Below are 23,982 nucleotides of genomic sequence, written 5' to 3'. Positions count from 1 at the left end.
CAATGATTACTGATGTTAACACGGGGACAAAAAGTTCAACTGGGGCCAGTGATCACTGATGTTAACACAGGGACAAATAGTCCTACTGGGGCCAGTGACCACTGATGTTAACGCGGGGATTCTGCTGGGGCCAGTGACCGCTGATGTTAACACGGAGATTCTACTGGGACCATTGATCACTGATGTTAACACAGGGATTCTACTGGCCCAGTGATCACTGATGTTAACGCGTGGACAAATAGTTCTACTGGGACCAGTAATCACTAATAATAATGCTGGGATTCTACTGGGACCAATGATCAGTGATGTTAACGCGGGGATTCTACTGGGACCATTGATCACTGATGTTAACGCGGGGATTCTGCTGGGGCCAGTGATCACTGATGTTAACACGGGGATGTAAACACAGGGACAAATAGTTCTACTGGGGCCAGTGATCACTGATGTTAACATGGAGATTCTTCTGGGGCCAGTGATCACTGATGTTAACGTAGGGATTCTACTGGGACCAATGATCACTGATGTTAACACGGAGATTCTACTGGGACCATTGATCACTGATGTTAACACAGGGATTCTACTGGGGCCAGTGGTCACTGATGTTAACACGGAGATTCTACTGGGACCAGTGATCACTGATGTTAACACAGGGACAAATAGTTCTACTGGGGCCAGTGGTCACTGATGTTAACACGGAGATTCTACTGGGGCCAATGATCACTGATGTTAACACAGGGACAAATAGTTCTACTGGGCCCAGTGACCACTGATGTTAACACAGGGACAAATAGTCCTACTGGGGCCAGTGATCACTGATGTTAACACAGGGACAAATAGTCCTACTGGGGCCAGTGATCACTGATGTTAACACAGGGACAAATAGTTCTACTGGGGCCAGTGACCACTGATGTTAACACAGGGACAAATAGTTCTACTGGGGCCAGTGGTCACTGATGTTAACACGGAGATTCTACTGGGGCCAGTGATCACTGATGTAAACACAGGGACAAATAGTTCTACTGGGGCCAGTGATCACTGATGTAAACACAGGGACATATGATCCTACTGGGACCAGTGATCACTGATGTAAACACAGGGACATATGGTCCTACTGGGGCCAGTAATCACTGATGTGAACACAGGGACATATGGTCCCACTGGGGCCAGTGATCACTGATGTAAACACAGGGACATATGGTCCTACTGGGGCCAGTGATCACTGATGTTAACACAGGAACAAATAGTCCTACTGGGGCCAGTGATCACTGATGTTAACACAGGAACAAATAGTCCTACTGGGGCCAGTGATCACTGATGTTAACACAGGAACAAATAGTCCTACTGGGGCCAGTGATCACTGATGGTACACTGATGTTAACACAGGGACATATGATCCTACTGGGGCCAGTGATCACTGATGTTAACACAGGAACAAATAGTCCTACTGAGGCCAGTGGTCACTGATGCTATCACGGAGATTCTACTGGGGCCAGTGGTCACTGATGTTAACGCGGGGATTCTGCTGGGGCCAGTGATCACTGATGCTAACACAGGGACAAATAGTTCTACTGGGGCCAGTGATCACTGATGCTAACACAGGGACAAATAGTTCTACTGGGGCCAGTGATCACTAATGTTAACACAGGGACAAATAGTCCTACTGGGGCCAGTAATCACTGATGTTAACACGGGGATTCTACTGGGGCCAGTAATCACTGGTGTAAACACAGGGACAAATAGTCCTACTGGGGCCAGTAATCACTGATGTAAACACAGGGACATATGGTCCTACTGGGGCCAGTAATCACTGATGTAAACACAGGGACATATGGTCCTACTGGGGCCAGTGATCACTGATGTAAACACAGGGACAAATAGTTCTACTGGGGCCAGTGATCACTGATGTAAACACAGGGACATATGGTCCTACTGGGGCCAGTGATCACTGATGTAAACACAGGGACAAATAGTTCTACTGGGGCCAGTGATCACTGATGTAAACACAGGGACAAATAGTTCTACTGGGGCCAGTGACCACTGATGTAAACACAGGGACATATGGTCCTACTGAGGCCAGTGATCACTGATGTAAACACAGGGACATATGGTCCTACTGAGGCCAGTAATCACTGATGTTAACACGGGGATTCCTGTGGGGCCAGTAATCACTGATGTAAACACAGGGACATATGATCCTACTGGGGCCAGTGATCACTGATGTAAACACAGGGACATATGGTCCTACTGGGGCCAGTAATTACTGATGTAAACACAGGGACATATGGTCCTACTGGGGCCAGTAATTACTGATGTAAACACAGGGACATATGGTCCTACTGGGGCCAGTAATCACTGATGTAAACACAGGGACAAATAGTTCTACTGGGGCCAGTGATCACTGATGTAAACACAGGGACATATGGTCCTACTGGGGCCAGTAATCACTGGTGTAAACACAGGGACATATGGTCCTACTGGGGCCAGTAATCACTGATGTAAACACAGGGACATATGGTCCTACTGGGGCCAGTAATCACTGATGTAAACACAGGGACATATGGTCCTACTGGGGCCAGTGATCACTGATGTAAACACAGGGACAAATAGTTCTACTGGGGCCAGTGATCACTGATGTAAACACAGGGACATATGGTCCTACTGGGGCCAGTAATCACTGGTGTAAACACAGGGACATATGGTCCTACTGGGGCCAGTAATCACTGATGTAAACACAGGGACATATGGTCCTACTGGGGCCAGTGATCACTGATGTAAACACAGGGACATATGGTCCTACTGGGGCCAGTGATCACTGATGTAAACACAGGGACATATGGTCCTACTGGGGCCAGTGATCACTGGTGTAAACACAGGGACATATGGTCCTACTGGGGCCAGTGATCACTGGTGTAAACACAGGGACATATGGTCCTACTGGGGCCAGTGATCACTGATGTAAACACAGGGACATATGGTCCTACTGGGGCCAGTAATCACTGATGTTAACGCGGGGAATTTACTGGGGCCAATGCTCTTTGTTGCTTATATGCTAATATTAATAGAGAGACAATAAGTTCTGATCGCCGTAGTTTTTGCACTCTCCGCTAGACGTCGCCTCGAAAATACAATGAAAGTTCAGGGTTATACATCCTGTTACTTTGATTGGCTGATATTTACATTTATTGTAGGTATTCCTTGCCAGTAGATGCTCTGGATTATCGCGGGAAAAAAGCACAAATATCTGTATTCAACATTAACGGTGTAATCACCGTTGCTAGTATATTGACTATTTCACGTAGATGTTCGACGTGTCCGCTATTTTAAACACTTCATCAATACACTTACCATGGTGATAACACACGAAGTATTTACCTATTCTTCATCTGACAGCAGTGGCCATTGTAAACAAGAGGGAATTCCGAGACTCATTCCCAATTAGCAAATCGTTGACTGAATTGACCAGTCAACGTAGTTTTGATAAACATTTTGACAAAGATGGCGGCTCAGACCATTCTCTGTTTCAACGCGCACGTTGTAGAGGAGAACAGTTGTACTAAGGCAGGTAGTCCATTCTAGTTGAGGTTAACACGTCAACGAAATACCTCTACAGGAGCCAGTGATCATTGGAGTTAGCGAGGGGAGAAAATGCCCCACTAGGGTCATTGGTCGCTGTTGTCAGTGAGGGATGAAAAAAATTCTACTGGGGCTAACCATCGTTAGAGAGGGTACAAAAATATTCCTAGTGGGACGGGTGATCACTAAGGTTATCGAGGGGCAAAAATATTTCTTCTGGGCCAAGTTATCGATCATTCTAATTTTCGCCAGAACATTAAACCATGTAACAAAAATATTAACGGTTTATTGGAGACAGTTACAGTTATTTTAGTGAAAGCGAACACATTAACACGCGGGTGGAATGGCCAACATTTGACACACCTTTGCTCTTCTTTGACCATTGAACCTTTCAGAAGTAGTGTCTGTGTGTCACAACAGCCTGATAACCTGCTAATAAGTGTCATATGGACTTTGTGACAAAGATAACAAGGGGACCTGTAATATTAACACATTGGAGTTAGGGCCCAGGCGTTAGGGTCCTTAATCTTTGGCATTAGAGTAATCGGGTTCATAGCACTAGGGCCCGAGGAATAGGGTCCTAATTAATTAGAATTAGGGGGCGATGAATAGGGTCATTAACGATTGGATTTAGGGTCCAATTATAGCGTCCCTAATCATCACCGACCGTTTATCCACTGATAAAATCGATTACAGCGAAACATTCAGAAACAGCCAAATCTGTACTTCTGTGTCCGTCCACCATTGTGACATTATCCGCTGTCTGATTCAGAAACATACAGCGTGGGTAACCCCGATCGGCTTTAGTAGATTTTAATTGTTGATCTGTTTTGAGTACGTATGATGACCATCAGTCAGAAACAGATACCTCTGATAACTTTACGACCTAGTTATACTTTCTCTGTATTTACATACCTATTGAGTAGCATTAGTGATCGTACCGTCTAATATAATACAACTTATTATTTGTCTGTATACCGTTAGGGTCATTGCCCGAGCCATTACTTAGATTTTCGACACCTGAGTATACTTATAGTACAGCTGACTTCAACTTCTTTCGATTCAATTACACGTGCGAGCTAAATATAGATATGAACAAACAATCATTTCTTTAATCAATTTTCAGAAGTAGAGATTCCTGTTCGGTGGTTTACGAGGATATTAGAGGTATGAGATAGGCCTAATACATCCCGCCCCGGAATGTACATAGTTATACCTCGTGTATGGAATGAGTATTATCTGGTCTGTAATTAATATCTTATCTCAAACCTTAAGTTATGTCTAGTTTAACACCTGATTAACAACCGTTCTCCAGCGATGGAGAATATTTGGGAGGGAATCTCATGTGTGAGGGAGGATCAAAGATCGGGGTTCTAGTTGTGTTGTATCCTCAATCCTGGTGTTATCGCTGGTAATATCGCAGTCGGAGATTTATATTTCAGTCGAAATTCCAGGTTTAGGTTTGGTCAAACATGGAACATTTAGACAAACCTTTGTTAGCCACAAACACTGACGCGAACTATTGTTTACCATAGACACTGACGCGAACTATTGTTACCACGGACACTGACGCGAACTATTGTTACCATGGACATAGACGCGAACTATTATTACCACAGACATTGACGCGAACTGGATATTGACGGTAACTATTGTTACCATGGACACTGACGCTAACTATTGTTACCATGGACACTGACGCAAACTATTGTTTACTACAGATACTGACGCGAACTATTGTTACCACAGACACTGACGCGAAGTATTGTTACCACTGAAACTGACGCGAACTATTATTACCACAGACACTGACGCGAACTGGATATTGACGCGAACTATTGTTACCATGGACACTGACGCTAACTATTGTTACCATGGACACTGACGCGAACTATTGTTTACTACAGATACTGACGCGAACTATTGTTACCACAGACACTGACGCGAAGTATTGTTATCACTGAAACTGACGCGAACTATTATTACCACAGACACTGACGCGAACTGGATATTGACGCGAACTATTGTTACCATTTACACTGACGCTAACTATTGTTACCATAGACACTGACGCGAACTATTTTTTACTACAGACACTGACGCGAACTATTGTTACCACAGACACTGACGCGAAATATTGTTACCACGGACACAGACGCTAACTATTGTTACCACGGGCACTGACGCGAACTATTGTTTACTATGGACACTGACGCTAACTATTGTTACCATGGACACTGACGCGAACTATTGTTTACTACAGACACTGACGCGAACTATTGTTACCACAGACACTGACACGAACAATTGTTTACCTCAGACACTGACGCGAACTATTGTTAACACGGACACTGACTCGAACTATTGTTTACCACGGACACAGACGCGAAATATTGTTACCACGGACACAGACGCGAAATATTGTTACCACGGACACTGACGCGAACTATTGTTACCACGGACACTGACGCGAACTATTGTTACCACGGACACTGACGCGAACTATTGTTTACCATCGACACAGAGGCGAACTATTGTTACCATCGACACAGAGGCAAATTACTCGTAACTCTGACATTGTTGCAAACTTCAATGTATGTATTTCTTCCAATACCCGCACTGACATTGTCAAATGTTAACTCTAAGTATTGGGGCCAACAAATTTTAACTGAATACTCCAGAGAGCAAATGAAACAACTTGTTCCATGGAGCCTAATAACCACTCATTTACTGATAAGTTCAAAAAGAAATGGATGTGGACCTTTTGTACTTACCATGTTCACAAGATGACCCTTATCGTCTGGTAACAGGGGGCATCATTTTAATAACAATAGTTAATCATTGTAGTCAGATGAGACATGGTAAAGCACTGAAGACCTCGAGTTCTATTGATAATGACATTAGATTGGAAACTTGAGAATGTCAGATTTACTATCTTAGAACATTGTTATATTAAATGTAAATCACACAAAGCTTGTTATCAACTGCATACAGCTGTTTGTTTGTTTGTTTGTTTGTTTGTTTAGGTTTTTATTTCATGATTTGTAGTGATACTAGAGGCCAACAATGTGAAACTTAGAGGGCGATATAGGAAAATTGAAATAGGCCGAAACAAGCGGTTGTAATATATATATATATAGGGGGGAAATAATAAATGGGTATCACTGTACACTATTCTGGGCAACTGTTGGTTGATAAATAGAACGGATAAATAGAAATGAATAATTATTCTCAACTTTGGCCTCATTATAAGAAAACTAGTTGTGCGCTGCTACCAGGGTAGCCGTTTCCTACACTTAACAAGATGACGGCGACCATATCCAATAGTTTCAGTTCGTAAGACTTACCGGTAAGTGTCATACAACCTCTGCGAAGGACTTTCAGAGTAATCGTCGCATGAAAACATATGTCGAGATGAAAAATTTTGGAAAATTAGTTAAAGGTAATTAAATTGCGTTATAGGTACTGAAATCGTAAGGATCTCCACAGCGAATCATTTATTGACATATTTGTTCTTACTTGTTAGTGTGTTTACTGGTTCCACACATACCGAATGTTCATAGTCGTCTTACGAAAGTTGATTGGAAATGTGGTACCTACACTTCATCACTTAATAATGGCTAATAAACGGGTGAACGGACGAACGGACAGTATGTGGACGCAATAGGTGGGGTGCAATCGTTTGCATAGTATCAAAAACTTTGAAAATTCGTCGAATTCTCGGACATTCCGTCGTTTGAAAAGCACATGCGCACTGATTCTGAATTAACGTGGATATGACATCCAACTTTCTATCGATTTTATTGCCTACAGGAAATGAAGTGAATACACTTGAGTGAGGTTGGACAGACGGACAGTTATCAAAACATTACTGAAAAAGATACAGGGGTTGTGAGGCTAAAACGACATGTCAGAATTTAGTTTGAAAATGGCAGCAGTAATAAAATGGGTTTACGTACCTTGTATATGGAAAAAGTACACTATTCTGCAAGTCATTATATCAAATTCTTAACGTTTCAATGCTAATAAACTATTTCAAGTTGTTTCATGTGTCAGTTGTGATTAGGTTAACTGCATCACGTCCACCCATAGACGCTCGAGCCGGTTAATCACAGTAAACACTAAAGTCGACATTTATGTCCCATACAGGCGACCCGAGAATATCAACACTCACTACTAGGACGTGTCTCCTTGGTGGTATCCAAATCCCGTCACTAACGACAAAGGCGATTCTATACTATAAAACCAAAATGTTACACTTACGATATGACTTTCATTATATTTCATATACATCGTGGTTTAGTGAATGCGTGTGAAAACCAGGCAAACATTGACCTCTGAATTTTGACAACTACGACAACAGAATTAGCTTTTTAAAAACATTTTTTTCTCTCGTAATTACACATTTTATTTATCATTCATCTGTTGACACTGTCAGAACACGGTTTTATGAAACACAATATCGAATAGTTAAAATTTATTATTCATGAATAAGTTCTATATATCAACCGTATATATATATATTATTATTATAAAAAAGTTAACTTCATGGAGTCGACGAACCAATATAACGTATAACGTTGAAGTACACTATACGATATGTATGTTTGATAGCGCCATAGTGTAACCCGTACACACTGATGACGTATTTGTGTAAGTACTCTATACAATATGTATGTTTGATAGCGCCATAGTGTAACCCGTACACACTGATGACATATTTGTGTAAGTACACTATACAATATGTATGTTTGATAGCGCCATAGTGTAACCCGTACACACTGATGACGTATTTGTGTAAGCACGCTATACGATATGTATGTTTGATAGCGCCATAGTGTAACCCGTACACACTGATGACGTATTAGTGTAAGTACACTATACGATATGTATGTTTGATAGCGCCATAGTGTAACCCGTATACACTGATGACGTATTTGGGTAAGTACAATATATGATGTGTATGTTTGACAGCGCCATAGTGTAACCCGTACACACTGATGACGTATTTGTGTAAATACGCTATACGAGATGTATGTTTGATAGCGCCATAGTGTAACCCGTACACACTGATGAAGTATTTGTGTAAGTACGCTATACGATGTGTATGTTTGATAGCGCCATAGTGTAACCCGTACACACTGATGACGTATTTGTGTAAGTACGCTATACGATGTGTATGTTTGATAGCGCAATAGTGTAACCCGTACACACTGATGACGTATTTGTGTAAGTACAATATACGATGTGTATGTTTGATAGCGCCATAGTGTAACCCGTACACACTGATGACGTATTTGTGTAAGTACACTATACGATAGGTATGTTTGATAGCGCCATAGTGTAACCCGTACACACTGATGACGTATTAGTGTAAGTACACTATACGATATGTATGTTTGATAGCGCCATAGTGTAACCCGTATACACTGATGACGTATTTGTGTAAGTACGCTATACGATATGTATGTTTGATAGCGCCATAGTGTAACCCGTACACACTGATGACGTATTTGGGTAAGTACAATATATGATGTGTATGTTTGACAGCGCCATAGTGTAACCCATACACACTGATGACGTATTTGTGTAAGGACGCTATACGAGATGTATGTTTGATAGCGCCATAGTGTAACCCGTACACACTGATGAAGTATTTGTGTAAGAACGCTATACGATATGTATGTTTGATAGCGCCATAGTGTAACCCGTACACACTGATGACGTATTTGTGTAAGTACGCTATACGATGTGTATGTTTGATAGCGCCATAGTGTAACCCGTACACACTGATGACGTATTAGTGTAAGTACAATATACGATGTGTATGTTTGATAGCGCCATAGTGTAACCCGTACACACTGATGACGTATTTGTGTAAGTACACTATACGATAGGTATGTTTGATAGCGCCATAGTGTAACCCGTACACACTGATGACGTATTTGTGTAAGTACACTATACGATAGGTATGTTTGATAGCGCCATAGTGTAACCCGTACACACTGATGACGTATTTGTGTAAGTACGCTATACAATATGTATGTTTGACAGCGCCATAGTGTAACCCGTACACACTGATGACGTATTTGTGTAAGTACACTATGCGATATGTATGTTTGACAGCGCTATAGTGTAACCCGTACACACTGATGACGTATTTGTGTAAGTACACTATACGATATGCATGTTTGACAGCGCCATAGTGTAACCCGTACACACTGATGACGTATTTGTGTAAGTACACTATGCGATATGTATGTTTGATAGCGCCATAGTGTAACCCGTTCACACTGATGACGTATTTGTGTAAATACACTATACAATATGTATGTTTGTGGCGCTACAGTGTAACCCGTACACACTGATGACGTATTTGTGTAAGTACACTATACGATATGCATGTTTGACAGCGCCATAGTGTAACCCGTACACACTGATGACGTATTTGTGTAAGTACGCTATACAATATGTATGTTTGACAGCGCCATAGTGTAACCCGTACACACTGATGACGTATTTGTGTAAGTACACTATGCGATATGTATGTTTGACAGCGCTATAGTGTAACCCGTACACACTGATGACGTATTTGTGTAAGTACACTATACGATATGCATGTTTGACAGCGCCATAGTGTAACCCGTACACACTGATGACGTATTTGTGTAAGTACACTATGCGATATGTATGTTTGATAGCGCCATAGTGTAACCCGTTCACACTGATGACGTATTTGTGTAAATACACTATACAATATGTATGTTTGTGGCGCTACAGTGTAACCCGTACACATTGATGACGTATTTGTGTAAATGCCATCTACCTCGGTGCTGTTTATATTACCACCTTCTGAGATCCTAATGACCTATTATGCCAATTGTTTCATCAACATTCAGTTAAAAACATATTAATTGTTTGTTTAGCATTTCAGTGACTTCAACTCTTGCTGCGTCTGGCATGAACACGTGGTACTTTCATCATGTTTTCATTGTTTTACATAAAACAATGATCGACAAAATCAGTCTCATCATTTCCATAGAAATTAATGTACCTGGTACTTGGACAACCTAGATCGACTTTTAATTATCTTGATACATAAACTCCTTGATTTCTACAGGCACCAACTCATCATTGTCTTTATTGGTTTCTTGCGCCAAAAATGTTACCGTTATACTGGAAAATGTCCTAGCGATAAATGTACGGAATTCCAATTTTGTGTCATCGACCACTTCGTATTTCATTCTATCATTCGAAAAACACACCCAAAAGACACTTCCATCCTTTAGTATAACCAATAATATAATTTTTGATACGTGAATAAACTATCAACATCAAAATACGAAACGGCGGTGACGTCATTATTTCAACTTGTCTTTGACGTCATGGTGATCACGTGACGTCACAATAGCGTTTGAACGACAACTTCAGCAAGATTTCTACTGTCGTCTGACTATTATTAGAAGGAACATGGTCAGGATTGTGATCGTCCTGTCTATTATAGCCCTCCTGTCATTGCCAGGTTTTGCACTTCCTTTCAATAAGCCTAGTGATGATGATGTTATCAAGAGTGTAAATGAGCAGATAAAACAGAAATTAGATCAGATTCTATCTTCGGATTCCGATGACGAAGTCGAGGAGGATAGAAAAAAGAGAGAGTCGTCTTTAACAAGCAGTCCAAACTTAGAAACGAGTAAAGGTATGTATTAAAAGGAAGTACCACTGAACAGGATTCGCGACTTTCCGTCGTGTCATGCCAGTACTGTTAACTACGAGATACCATAAATGTAAAAGTCTGTATGGTTCGATACCGTCCTACAATAAACAGAATTCTATATTTGACCCATGACTGTTCAGGAACACCTCTTTAGATAAAGTCGTGGATGGAGGAATTTATCTTGTGTGAATTTTACCAGAGAAATAATTTTTTTTCTGGTAAAAGCGTGGTACTTGTTGATTATTATACGACCACTTTTTATCAGCCCGAGAGTCTTAGATGTGTGATATCAAAATGGTTATATACCAGTCTTTTATCGTATTTTTTTTTTCTTTAAAATAAACAAATTGCAAAAATCATGTTTTATTTTCTTTAAATTAAACAAACTACATAAAAAAAACTTTTGAATTATTCCACCCGGGAACTTGAGTGGGATTCGTAATAATTTTTCGTAAGAAAAAAAACCGCAATTCTTCCAGGCAGCCAACAACAGCGATAAACGGTGGTGGCAAAATAAAAAAAACGAGAAGAGGTGAGATATCACTTTCTAGGGGGTGAGATATCACTTTCTAGGGGGTGAGATATCACTTTCTAGGGGGTGAGATATCACTTTCTAGGGGGTGAGATATCACTTTCTAGGGGGTGAGATATCACTTTCTAGGGGGTGAGATATCACTTTCTAGGGGGTGAGATATCACTTTCTAGGGGGTGAGATATCACTTTCTAGGGGGTGAGATATCACTTTCTAGGGGGTGAGATATCACTTTCTAGGGGGTGAGATATCACTTTCTAGGGGGTGAGATATCACTTTCTAGGGGGTGAGATATCACTTTCTAGGGGGTGAGATATCACTTTCTAGGGGGTGAGATATCACTTTCTAGGGGGTGAGATATCACTTTCTAGGGGGTGAGATATCACTTTCTAGGGGGTGAGATATCACTTTCTAGGGGGTGAGATATCACTTTCTAGGGGGTGAGATATCACTTTCTAGGGGGTGAGATATCACTTTCTAGGGGGTGAGATATCACTTTCTAGGGGGTGAGATATCACTTTCTAGGGGGTGAGATATCACTTTCTAGGGGGTGAGATATCACTTTCTAGGGGGTGAGATATCACTTTCTAGGGGGTGAGATATCACTTTCTAGGGGGTGCAATATACCTTCAGGGTGTGTGATATCAGACTTATCACACATACAAAGCGCTGTTATCAGTATTAAACATATGATAAAGATATATACGATATAATCACTACTTATTCCTATTTACATCACATCAATTTTTGGATTATTACAATATAGCACAAATTTAAAAGGTACCATACAGCTAGTAAACAACAATTTGTATCAAGGTGTCCTCAGGTAAAGGTTTTAAATTATTTCGCACCCTTCATAAAACTCAAACTGAAAATTAGTTCAATACACATCACACGTATACAAGGTCATTCTTTAACTTAAATTTGAGTTGTATGGCTGACGAGTGTAGGACCATATCATACACTAGACCATGATGGAAGCTAAATATGATGTTAACCAAATTAGAACACTTTTTGACATAAATTTTAAATATTTTCTGTCATGTATTTTAATCCTGTATATTTCTTAATATTTCGCGAATAGATTAATCCAGCTTTCATTTCACGCTTTGGTAAGATGTCAGCAGCACACGTGTCTATAAGTAGAACCCAGTAATGCATGCCAGGTTTAGCAATGCGTTTCAACATTTAGAGGTACCCAAAATGGAACACTTCTTTTATTCTGTACATTTATAGAAATAACTGACTAGTCTTGAATAGTTTTCTTCATTTCTTGAAAGTTCACTGACTTTTTCATTAATTTCAGTCACTAACCTATCAAAAAACAAAAAAAAAAAAAAAAAAAAAAAAAACAAAAAAAAAAAAAAAACAAAAAAAAAAAACAACAAAAGTGACATTTTCCATTGTGTAAAAACATGATACAATATTTGAGATGTCACATCGCACCATTTCCCCGGATGTATTTTTTTTTTTAATTCTTTAAATATTAATTTATAGATACAATTTATTCTTGTTTTGGATAGTTAATATTCACCTGTATTGTAAATGAAAACTTTTTTATGTCAGATATTTAATAAATGTTTCATTTTGGATAGCGTCGCGTTACTTCAAATCCATTACAAACAGCCAAAGTACCACACACAAAAAATAGAAAAAAGCGATGTATCCAGGTTCGTTACAATTCTCAAATATTTGACACAGACTTTTTATTTTGCAACACAAGTGAACATTTATAATTTCTACACGAAAAAAATAAGAATAAAAAATTCTTAAGATATTTTTTAATCAACTCATGTCTTCTATGTCGCTTGTTATCTCTATTTAAGATTTAAACAATTAAATTATGTAAAAGAAAATCCCGGGAAATGTTGCGATGCTACAACACAAATATTCACGTGTTTTTAAACAATGAAAAAAATGCTGAAATTTATATTTTTGATAGATAAGTGACTGAGATTAATGAGAAAGTGATATTTTATAGTTATTTCTAAAAATGTACTGAATGTAAGAAACGTTATATTTGGGATACCCGTACCTTTTGAAATGCATGACTGAACCAGACATACCTTATTGCGTTCTATTTATAGACATGCACCATGACATGACAAGTAACCAAAACATGAAATAAAACCCGAAGGAATCTTTTTGTGAAATATTAAGAAAAATACAGGATTCAAACAGGATTACCGCAAGGCCATGTGCTAGTAACTTACCTGTTTCTGTTGTATGTTCTTAATGCCAAGTTTTGACCGAGGGAGACGAGCACGTAACATCTACAACCAAATTACTTTAGCGTTAGACAAATTGGGAATATGTATACTGTATTTGTATTGTGAGGAGAAAACTCCGATAGCTTTTGTCATCTATTTTTGGTATACGGCATCGGCACAATTAGTGTTTATAAGAAATATTCTCAAACTGTACATTGTAATCAGCAACCAGATATAAAGAAATAGGACAAAATAGTCTGTATTCGACGGGAGTCTGACGTTGGTCCCCAGTTCCTAGTTCTGTTCAAGAAAAACGGAGCTAGGAAGGTTAAATTGAACTAGGATCTAGTTCCCTGTTCCTTTTTCTTAAACGGAACAAGGAACTAGGGACTGGGAACCAACTTCAGGCTCCCGTATTCCACTATGGGAAGCGCGTAAACAGATTTGTGTTGTGCTTAGCGAGAATTTACATATTGTGTTTTGCCATAAGTAATTTTAAATGGGACGGATGACTTTCTCTTAAATAGACGATTACTCCAACGAGAAAACTAATGATGATGAGGAAGACACCGATGATGACGAAGGAGGAGATATTAAAGAAGAGCGAAGGAAGAGGAGTATATTTGATGAGGTACAGACACTTCACTTATTTCGACCGTTCAGGTGTAGAGGTTACAATACGAGTTGTAAAAGCGAGTACCCTGAAATTCAAACAACACTCAAATCATTACATCAACAATAGTGAAATGCTCACTGCGCCGTGAGTGCGTGAAGCGCCTTTCCAATCATAGTTCATCCTGTCAGCCAACCAAAACATGCCAAACTCAGGAAATACCAACATTCGACAATAGCGACATCCAATGTAGTTGTTTTGTCGCGGCTTATGGACAGCTGACGTGATTACCGAATTGAATACCGACACCTCACATGCTTGTTGTTTCGTGTAAAATTGACACATCATGTGATTGTTAGTTATTTCATGGGATATGGACACCTCGCGTTATAACCCCACCCCCACCCCTCTCATCATCGCTTAAATTTGCCCAAAGGGAACACCAGTTACGGAACAATTCCTTAAATTGAAATTTTCCCCTCAACTTAAGGAAGATTCGTGAAACTGATTTGACATACTGAAAACAGAAAATCCGCACAGATTTATAGGACCATCGCATCCCCTATTATCTTCTGTTAGATTTAAGTCATCAAATTATGCTTGGGTTACAGGAATATGATAAACAAATCAAAACTATTTTTGGTTCATAGGGAAAGGTTGTTTTTGTTTTGGTAAAGAATAATATTCAAAGCCAGAACATTTATCAAGTACACCATGTCTATTGTATAGAAAAATGCACTAACCCAGTTTACATACTAATCTTTCTGTAATGACATATATCTTGAAACCGGATAATCAAAATATATCTGTCCTTAAATATTGCAGATTTCTTCCATCGGAAGTTCGGCCAGTTATCCATCCGCAAAACTCGAAAAAATAAAGAATGAAAGGACTGATGATGAAGAGGAAGAGGGGGAGAATGACATTGATACAGACGACAATGACCGGAGAAAGAGAAATATTGACTCGCAGATTCGGGAAGATGAAAACGATGAAGGTGACATAAGGCAGGAGAGGAGGAAAAGAAACACGGAAACGGAAATAAATTATACGGACGATGACGACGATGATGATTATTTGTTGTTAGAGAGGAGGAAAAAAAGAGATGCAAATTCTGGTTTCAATGATGATGATGATGACCGTGATGATGATGATGATGATGACGATTATGTTGGTGAAGGTGATCTAACATTGGAGAGTTTAAAGAAAAAAGATTCGGAATCTGGAGTAGGAGTTGAAGTTGATAACGGCGAGGAAATTGACGATGAAAAGAAAGTAGAACGAAAAAAAAGAGACGCAGGCTTAATGATCGGTAGTGACGAAAATGAAGACGGAGTCGACTCTGATGATTTGACAACATATCGGAGAAAAAGAGACGCATATTCAGAAATGATAGATGAGGAGGACGAAGACGACAGCGACATTGGATCGACGTTGATAAAAAGGAGTACAGAATCTGTTCAGAAATATGCAGGTAATGTTCATGTAGCACCTGTAGATGAATCGGGCAAGGTTTTAATTACTCGTATAGGACGGGACATAAGTGAAATGAACAAGGATGTCGATAATGTCGACAAAACTCCACCTAGCGGTGAACCTGCCGTTTACATTGTCCGAAAGGAAAGAGATCTCAGCAAATATGGTGATGGAGATGGTAGCGAAATGGGGACAAAAAAGATAGATTTACAAACAGGGCCAGAAAATCTAAGTATTGATGATGAGGACTCAGATGATGACGAAGCAGATGATGATGATGCTAATGATGACGATGACAAACTTTCAGAAAGACGGAAACGTGAGACAGAATTTATCAATTTCGATGACGATGAGGGTCTTGATGAAGATTATGATGATAATGAAGATACCACACCCAGATTAAGGAGAATGGCTTCAGTCAAACCCAACTCTACAGCTCGACCCCCGTCAAATACAACCTCTGTTACCCCATCGTCATCAACCACTGAAAGTCTGCTCCAAACGTTTCTACGTAAGTCGGCAGCTACAAAATTCACTGCATCGTCATCAAATGACGATGCTGACAAGGGCAATGAAACTGATGACGAAGATGAATACGACGACGACAATGATGATGATGACGAAGATGAAAAAAACAATATTTCAAATAAGAACAAAGAATTAGAAAAACAACTTCGATCCCTTGTGAAAAGCGTGAGCAAGCAGAAGCGTGACATAACAGGTAAGTCAGAATATTTTGTTTCTACTATGGAGGGGTTTCCTCATTACTAAACGTGTAAAAGAATGGCACAAACAACGCCTCCTTTATGTTACAATAACAGAAATTCTGACAGTTACCAATATGTTCATCTAAATTTAACGTGAGAATTGATTAGCCTTCAATACTATATGATCTTGTTATGTGACACTGAGTTGACTTCTATGGTTGTGAATTTCATGTTTCTAAAATAACTGTGATGATGTGTATCTGAAGCTTTGTCAGGTTGTGTTGCTGAACCTTTTGTCAGGTTGTGTTGCTGAACCTCTTGTCAGGTTGTCTTGCTGAACCTTTTGTCAGGTTGTGTTATTGAACCTTTTGTCAGGTTGTGTTGCTGAACCTTTTGTCAGGTTGTGTTATTGAACCTTTTGTCAGATTGTGTTGCTGAACCTTTTGTCAGGTTGTGTTGCTGAACCTTTTGTCAGGTTGTGTTGCTGAACCTTTTGTCAGGTTGTGTTGCTGAACCTTTTGTCAGGTTGTGTTGCTGAACCTTTTGTCAGGTTGTGTTGCTGAACCTCTTGTCAGGTTGTCTTGCTGAACCTTTTGTCAGGTTGTGTTATTGAACCTTTTGTCAGGTTGTGTTGCTGAAACTTCGTCAAGTTGTGTTATTGAACCTCTTGTCAGGTTGTGTTGCTGAACCTCTTGTCAGGTGGTGTTACTGAACCTTTTGTCAGGTTGTGTTGCTCAACCTTCGTCAGGTTGAGTTGCTGAACCTTTTGTCAGGTTGTGTTACTGAACCTTTTGTCAATTTGTGTTGCTGAAACTTCGTCAAGTTGTTTTATTGAACCTCTTGTCAGGTTGTGTTGCTGAACCTCTTGTCAGGTGGTGTTACTGAAACTTTTGTCAGGTTGTGTTGCTCAACCTTTGTCAGGCCGCTGAGCACGTTGTCAGGTTGTTTAGCTGAACATTTTGTCAGGTTGAGTTGCCGAAACTTTTGTCAGAATGTGTTGCTGAACCTCTTGTCAGGTGGTGTTACTGAACCTTTTGTCAGGTTGTGTTGCTCAACCTTTGTCAGCCTGCTGAGCACGTTGTCAGGTTGTTTAGCTGAAACTTGTCAGGTTGTGTAGCTGAACCTCTTTTCAAAAAGGTTTGTAGGTTAACAAGTTGAGTTACTGAAAATGCCATTGTGAAGCCGACATAGTTGTCTGGATGAATGGAGGAAAATTTGTCAAATTCATAAAATAGCAGTTTGAAAGTATGAGAATTGGCTAATACATTTCATCAACACATTTCAATTGTGTGGAATGAGGAACCATAAAGACAGATTGAACTATATAAATAAGTTTTATATAGATCTGCTTTCAATGTCAATGTCTTGTATTTCGTCAGACAACACTTCTGGTGTTCTGGACCTCCAGTAGTTGTTGTAACACGGATATATAACCTGCTAACCGTTGTCAGAAATGTTATGTGTGAACAACGTTTACTAGTGGTTGATTAAGAGGAATATTTCTACATTCAGATATAAAGTAACTATGTGACGCCAGGGTCACTTTTACCGCTGACATCAGGTGTTTGACACTATTAATAATGGTCACACTGTTGTCTCTCAGCTGATTCCTTCTATTTGTTAACAGTGTAAAGTTAAGGATGAGGTCGGCGATGTGTATTTGTCTTTTCAGGTTACGCTCCTCGGTATACCGATGCAGATGATGACCTGCAGAAAAACGATTTTCTTTCTGAAAACAAAGTTCCTGAAACAAAAGAAAGCAGTAACCAAACACACACTCGTATACACATCGCCGAACCATCCGACTTTGATCTCCATGATAATTCAAAGGAAACTGCATTGGCCACAGTAGATGTTCACCCTCGTGCTCCAGAAGTTACTCAACACACAAGTAGTAACGGTTTATCATTGGCGTCAACAAAACAGATGGGCGGGGAACCATTCGGTCCCATAGCAACAAAAAGGAGTGTCGAACAGCAGTATTCGGCATTCTTTACTAAGAATGCTAAACGTTAGTATCGTAATCTGAACGGGTTTTTTTTATTACTATCTCGCTTGGTGCATTTTTGCAAACCTGACTAGCTTCATAAAATCTCACTCCAATTTGAAATAACGCGTTTCCCATTTTGATAAAATTTAAAACAACGGTTGACTTGAAACAAAGTGATCATGAAAGGTAAAACACGTATTTTGTTTACGATTGAAAATGGAGAATGAGTATTAATATCATGAATAAAAACAACTTGTTGAAACAGCGCGTTTGTATCGGTAGGTCGTGTGGCATGGGTGGAGCCCAAGATGATGCAGAACTGTTGGGCACAAGAAATGCTTGCCTCACGGTTCGGATACTCGCCCAGTTGTAATGCAGATGGCTCTTTCTCGCCCAAACAATGCTTCTTGGAAAGGTTAGTGTTTTGTGAAGGACGTGGAACAACTTTGGGTGTATGTTTAGGAGTACTATCACCAGCAAGTCGGTGAGGTGGCGGACAGTGTAAACGAGGTGTGATGGTGAAAACGTGCAGAACGTTATTGCTATACGATCAATACAAAATGGTCACTGACATCCGCCGTTTACACGTCACAGACATTGGTAGTGACAAAACCAAAACTATATACCAGTTATTGCTGGTATTATAGATGCAATCTAAATGGACGCCGAAATCCATTTTACTTAAACCACTCTCCTTCTGAAAACTGCCATAATTTTAATGTTTAACGCTGAAAACCATGATAAACCTCGATTATATAGATCAATCTTGTCAACATGTGTATTAACAATGATTTGTTAACAAGCAGGTAGCCCATCAGGAGGAATGTCCGGTATTTTTATAATAAGCACTATCGTCTTTAATCAACTCTTGTCATCGATACGTCGAGACCCCACTGTGTTCCTACAACATCCATCATTCGGTTAGTGTATTACAGTCCGAGTTCTGTCCACTTAGGCCAAAATTTGTGTTTGACCGGAGATTATCACTATCATCACTGACCAGTCGGTCAAATGTCCGCATAGTGAAACAAATCCATTGGTCAACAAAATCAGTAGATTGGCCTAAAACCTGTGGTCAAGGTAATGATTTTCTCCGGCAACTACCGATATAGACCTCATATATCACTGATATAAATGACCGGAAGTTGGTACTAAATCACTTGATCATAAATCCTTACGTATGTCCATATATACTATAGTATATACACTTAACGATAGACGGCAACTTTATAATTTCTCTTGGTCAGCTTTTTTTCGTAAGCCGATAGACTACGGCTGAGAGTATCCAGAATCTTACTACATGTTTGTATATCTCTCTAGCCTGCAGATCACTGCACCCGTGCATTTTCTTTGGTCCCTTATTTGTAATGTTCTCAGTTTTTTATTATTTCATTCAAGTTTGTTTTTACACTGATACGAATCTCGCGCGCGATAAGATTTTAAGTACGTACGATATAATTGCTGACACCAGCCATTTTTACATTATTGTGACCTATTTTCCACGATTCCTTCAAGTCACACTGGAGTCAGGTTGATTCTGCGTTCACTACTTCCCGTAAAGTCTTTGAAGCTACGTTTTAGTTCGATTCTAGTTGTGTGTCTTAAATAATTTGTTAGTGCCCTCACTCATTGTATTTCATGTCATTTATGATGTCAAGTTAAAAGCTTCGTGATGCGATAAGAATTCGTTACTCTTGTTGGTCCAATCTCTGCCGGAGTTGTCGTTCCTTACAGTCACAATATACACGTGATCATGTAGGGTACGGCAATGCACTCTGGGAAATATTATCCCATTAGCTGTATAATGTAGTTTAATTCATTGTTTGGCTTCAAGATTGCATATGATCTACACTATAAAGTTTAGATTTTGACATTTTTTTCGATCACTTTTGACTTTATTCAGTCGCCATCTAGGTTTAACATTTAGTCCCGTAGCATCACTGACGAGTCTTGTAGGAATAAAACAGCTATGTGATGCAATTTCATTCACTGTTTGGCTCTACTATATCTATTCATTTGTGTGTCTTTAGTACAATCGTTTTTACCACCTTTCACATGCCAATGTCGTTTTGAATTCGCTGTTGTACACATAACGCTACCATTCCATGCTGTTACCTGACAAAATGTGTCTTCAATACTAATTCCGACCTTCAAAATGTATTTAAACAACAAAAATGAGCTTAAAAACATACAAAAATAAGATTCCTTAGTGTCCATAATGTTTATGTATCAGTCTTTAAATAACTTCACGTCAACACCACTTCACGCTTCGCGTCGTTTCATTTGAAAAATGATCCGTAAAATACATGTACTATGTGACAGGAAGGCACGAATATAAACGTAAGAACGCATTTCATATTTCTTGTTGATTTCTATTTAAAGTTATGCTTTTATATTTTCATGAATGAAGATGTTTTAAGATAAAAATGCCTCTTTTCACTTAACCTTGTGTTTTGGTATTTGTTGTGTTTGTTCAGGTTGAAATGTCGCGCCGTCAACTATAGCCAATATAACCAACCACGAAATATTCGAAGTCTCGATGTATCGATTTTTTGGTAGTCCCTTGAACTTCGAAACATCGAGGTTTGACTGTAATTACATTTACACAGCACGCCACTGAAATGAAATCAAATGCTATTTTCCTATTACTTGGTAAGACTTCATAACTACTGGCAATAAATCCCTGCGCATACTGTTCAACAGTTTCCAGTATATTCATTAAATGTTTTCGTAACGAAACGCAGATATAAAAAGATGTAGGCCTATTTTGGTATCTTTGTGGAATTAACTAATGCTGTGGAATTCCCGCCAACAATGTAAAAGCTTTTCCGTCAACATGGACTGCGATATAAGAATGATTTTTCCCTGCTTCTGCAAATGAAAATCTGCACGGGCCAACTTAATTGAAACTTAATTGGTCTGCTTCCTCACTAAAGAGGCTTCAGTTATGTCATTTCCGATCTGGAGATATCAAAATTCAAAGTCGATGGTGATGGTGAAGAACGTTGTCTTAAAGGCAACACATTTTTTTTCATACCGATTTTTCATTTCCGAATTGTTAGATCACGACCTTTTAGGAAAATAACTATAAACTCTGTTTGTGTGGTGTAACCTTCGCTATCTCAACAATATCAACGGTCAGTCAGTGTGGTCATGTTATCTCTAATCCATTTGACTCCTTCCGGCCAACAACCACACCCGAGTGAAACATGATGGACAGGTAAACAGCCGTAAATACCCGTAGGATCAGAGGAATAACATGTTACTTTGATCTTGGCGACATATTAGTTGAAGAGACAGTCACCACAATGTCCCTCCTCTCCCCTAATAGAACATGTCACACGTTACGGGGCAGTCAAAATAACCAATAAATTGTTGACAGGCGACGGGTTCAAAACAGGTCGCCCATAACAATTATTCGTGGTTCTCCGTCTACTTCGCGTAAAAATTGTTAGACAATTGTTGCAACCCGGTCTACAGTCAAAACTGATGTCTGGCATGGAACATGCGACTGCTGACCTGTTAAGCATAAAACAAGTTATATAGTTTATCACGTTTGATATATATTTTCATTTTTTCACTTGACTTGCATCTCGTCTTTTTCTCCACAGATGCTGGTGTGTTCACAGAGACGGCAGTCCCCAAGATCCCAATGTAAACACTCGTTTTGTCTTCTCTGTGGCAGCTATTATGATGGAGTGTACACAGAATCCATAAACAGAACTAGTACTTTCTCCTTAGTGGTGACTGATGATGACTTTATAAAGAATCGTGTGTGTAATGAATTAATAGAAAAATCTTATAGTTCTTTGAACGTATGTCTCGGATGGCAATCCCGCTAAAAGTCCCGCTAATTTTTTTATGGCAATCGTACTCGGAATACCCGGCCTATTGGAAGTTCAATAAAAATGTCTAAATTTCATATTTTTGTCGATGAGGATATCAATACTTTATTATAAGTACATGAGATACATAATTTATATCATACTGTAGACTAAGGCTGTATTCCAATAAAACGTTCACTTTCCACTTACTACCAAGGGTAAGATTTAGAAAACACGGTAACGAATTAACATGTCTGATCAGGAAAATTCTAACAAAATTGTGAAAAATACATTAACGAGTTAACGTGTCTGATTGTGAACTGTTCACGTGAAGGTGGGTAATTCATGTTTATGGAGGAAATGTTGGTGTCCTAGATAGACACATTCCAGCTGTGTAAGCGATTAGGTGTTGCGCCAGAGACAAGAAGTGGACAGAGGTGACCGGAGGTGTCGGGCGAACCGTCAAGTGGCCGATACTGGTCATTCAACACAGCAATGTGAACAGATAGTGGCCATCGCAATGACCGGTTCTCCTGCTCGGCAACGCTGTCAACATGAAGATGCTTTCATCACAACCAACGTAATCACAGAAACACCGTGAATGGGGCGATAATTTATTACATATGATTAACAACCTAAAACTTTACTTGATCTAACCAGTCCCTAACTTTTGGGTAATGATGATGAATATGAAGTTGCTACAGCGCTGACAACCGTTGGACATGTACCGGTAATAAACGGTTCTGAAAACCCCTGTCTGTGTGTAACAGAGCATTCTAGTTCTATAGATCAAGACAGAATAGTCTATTTCAAATTAAACCGAATACAGAGTTAACAATTGTTATCTCCCCACCATTCTGTGTTGCACACCAAGTTTATCCAATTGTCAAAGAAAATGTTGAGGGTTTCTTTTAGAAAGATTGTGTTTAAGTAGAATTTTACGAATGACTAGACAATACGATTCCAGATTACAGATTCAAGCGATATAAAAAATTGGTTGTACAAATCAAAAATCAAAAATATTTCTAACACCCAACAAAATCAAAAAGTTACTACACACATTTCGTCCTATTCTTTACTAACCCAGAAACTGATAATGATATGGCGTCAAAACTGAAATTACAAAGGAAACTGCCTTTTAGTCAGCCAATCACTTCTCTGTGATGAAGTCTCATCCGATGATTAACTTTATCAATACCTAAAGTATATTGATCAAGAGGCGTTTTAATCAGAAAATATAATCCTTCGATCGTGTTATCACTGTCTACATCACACAGGTCCCCGAATTTCCGATCATTCAATACTGTCAGTTACAGTAAAGACTGAAATACAGAGCGGCA

At 39.4% G+C, this 23,982-nt stretch overlaps 1 protein-coding gene across 1 annotated transcript; it reads left to right on the top strand.

Annotated features, from left to right (window-relative positions):
• The first annotated feature begins 11,043 nt into the window (after positions 1 to 11,043).
• LOC132565678 (protein starmaker-like) lies at positions 11,044 to 22,535 on the top strand. The gene is made up of 6 exons (XM_060230375.1): positions 11,044 to 11,272; positions 14,560 to 14,663; positions 15,471 to 16,842; positions 18,501 to 18,839; positions 19,101 to 19,233; positions 22,430 to 22,535. Exons 1-6 carry the CDS (start codon positions 11,044 to 11,046, stop codon positions 22,533 to 22,535), a joined length of 2,283 nt encoding a protein of 760 aa, XP_060086358.1.
• Positions 22,536 to 23,982: the final 1,447 nt, after the last annotated feature.

The sequence above is a fragment of the Ylistrum balloti genome, unplaced genomic scaffold (genome assembly GCF_031769215.1).
Source record: "Ylistrum balloti isolate Yb309-2 unplaced genomic scaffold, AGI_CSIRO_Ybal_v1 Utg369730, whole genome shotgun sequence".
Lineage (NCBI taxonomy): Eukaryota > Metazoa > Mollusca > Bivalvia > Pectinida > Pectinidae > Ylistrum > Ylistrum balloti.
Note: the sequence above shows the minus strand (reverse complement) of the source record. Positions and strands in the feature narration are given on the sequence as shown.

Bases quoted from the DNA above. Each gene is read 5' to 3' on its own strand.
- LOC132565678 (XM_060230375.1), top strand. From the start codon at position 11,044: ATGGTCAGGATTGTGATCGTCCTGTCTATTATAGCCCTCCTGTCATTG. The intron at 14,664-15,470 runs GTACAGACACTT...TAAATATTGCAG, and splicing joins AGAGGAGTATATTTGATGAG to ATTTCTTCCATCGGAAGTTC. The intron at 18,840-19,100 runs GTTAGTATCGTA...TTGTATCGGTAG, and splicing joins CTTTACTAAGAATGCTAAAC to GTCGTGTGGCATGGGTGGAG.